This window comes from Condylura cristata, unplaced genomic scaffold (genome assembly GCF_000260355.1).
Source record: "Condylura cristata isolate star-nosed mole 26May11 unplaced genomic scaffold, ConCri1.0 scaffold00017, whole genome shotgun sequence".
In the NCBI taxonomy this organism is placed as follows: Eukaryota; Metazoa; Chordata; class Mammalia; order Eulipotyphla; family Talpidae; genus Condylura; species Condylura cristata.
The window spans coordinates 37746752-37748046 of NW_004567118.1; the positions used below are offsets into that span (position 1 = coordinate 37746752).

General features: G+C 34.1%; 1 protein-coding gene across 1 annotated transcript in view; it reads right to left on the reverse strand.

The window, feature by feature from the left end:
• UTP6 (UTP6, small subunit (SSU) processome component, homolog (yeast)) overlaps positions 1-1295 on the reverse strand; it is a 26444-nt gene that overhangs the window by 14379 nt on the left and 10770 nt on the right. The window contains exon 6 of the mRNA XM_012726104.1: positions 495-576. Within this exon, the coding sequence (XP_012581558.1) occupies positions 495-576 (82 nt within the window). The remainder of the gene's footprint in view (positions 1-494; positions 577-1295) is intronic.

The following is a 1295-nucleotide window of genomic DNA, read 5'->3' on the forward strand; positions in this document are numbered from 1 at the left end:
CACTGGACTATGGTGATGGCACACGGGTGAACTGGGGGTGGGAAGCCCACAGGGATTACAACTGAGATGGGAAAAGGCACAAAATGATGTAATAATAAACTTTTTTTTTTAAAGTACAACTTTCATGGCACTAGGTGGCCAAAACTGGAGTTTAAGTTCTTTTGTTTTGTTTTTAAACTGGAAAATAGGTTGAAACAAAACTTAAAAGCAAAGTCAACATAAGCAAAGTCATTATGAATATTTTAGAATATTTGTAACTACTTTAAATTTTATTCTAAGTTTCATAAAGACATTAATCATCTATTTCATTTGAATTCCCCACATGACTTCAGTACCCAATAAAAACTCACTGAAATTTTCAATTATCTTCTAAGGGAAGTAAGACACCAGTTCATATACATTCTAACAGAAGTTTTCAAAATTAGCTAAACTTCTTCCTCATACAAATAAGATGCATCTCTTTCATATCATAAATAAATTGTCCAGATACCTACCTTTAATTTTGCTTATAGAATTTTTGTAGATGATCCGTGCCAACTCGCCCTTAAGGATTTCCTCGGGATAATCAAGATTTACCTAAGGAATGTTATGTTAAACCTAAGTTAATAGCTAGTGTACAGAGAAAATAAGCAGAATACACACCAGGAAAAGATGAAAACAGTCCTAGAACGCCTATGCAATCTGACCTCCAGAAAAATCACACCTCTCTGGGCCTCACTTGTAAAATATGCAGCTTGAAAATCAATGACCTTCCCATTGTATTTTCTCAGTCTTCTACTGTGTAGAAGAATCACATGGCTTAAGGCCTTACTCTCCTACTTAGACCAGAGTAAGTCAGGTTCTACACACTTGTTTACCCTTCTGTATAAGATTTTATGTGGCTAAAAAAATTTTCAGAGCTGGAAACCACAATAATAGATGTTAGCAATGTTCCCTTTTCAGCTCTAACATTCTTTCCTTAAATTTTTCACGTAAAAATTTATATAAAAAAGGAAAAGGCCAGAGACCTTACATTTTACCTTTTCCAAGTTCCACTAATGTCATTTAAAGGGAAACAGCCCTTGACCATTCAGCAGTAATAATTTCGAAGACCCCCTCAATTTACCCAAATACACATTTTTAAAACACAGACTGCATTTCTATTAACAACATTTAGTTAAACTGGCTCAAGATTTATCACAAAGTTCCAAAACAGAACATTAAACTGGAAAGAAAAATGCATTCTAAAAATTTCCATACACCTAAGCATGCTCAAAAAAATTGTACACTGCTGGGCATAGAGGTTAGTCTTAGCA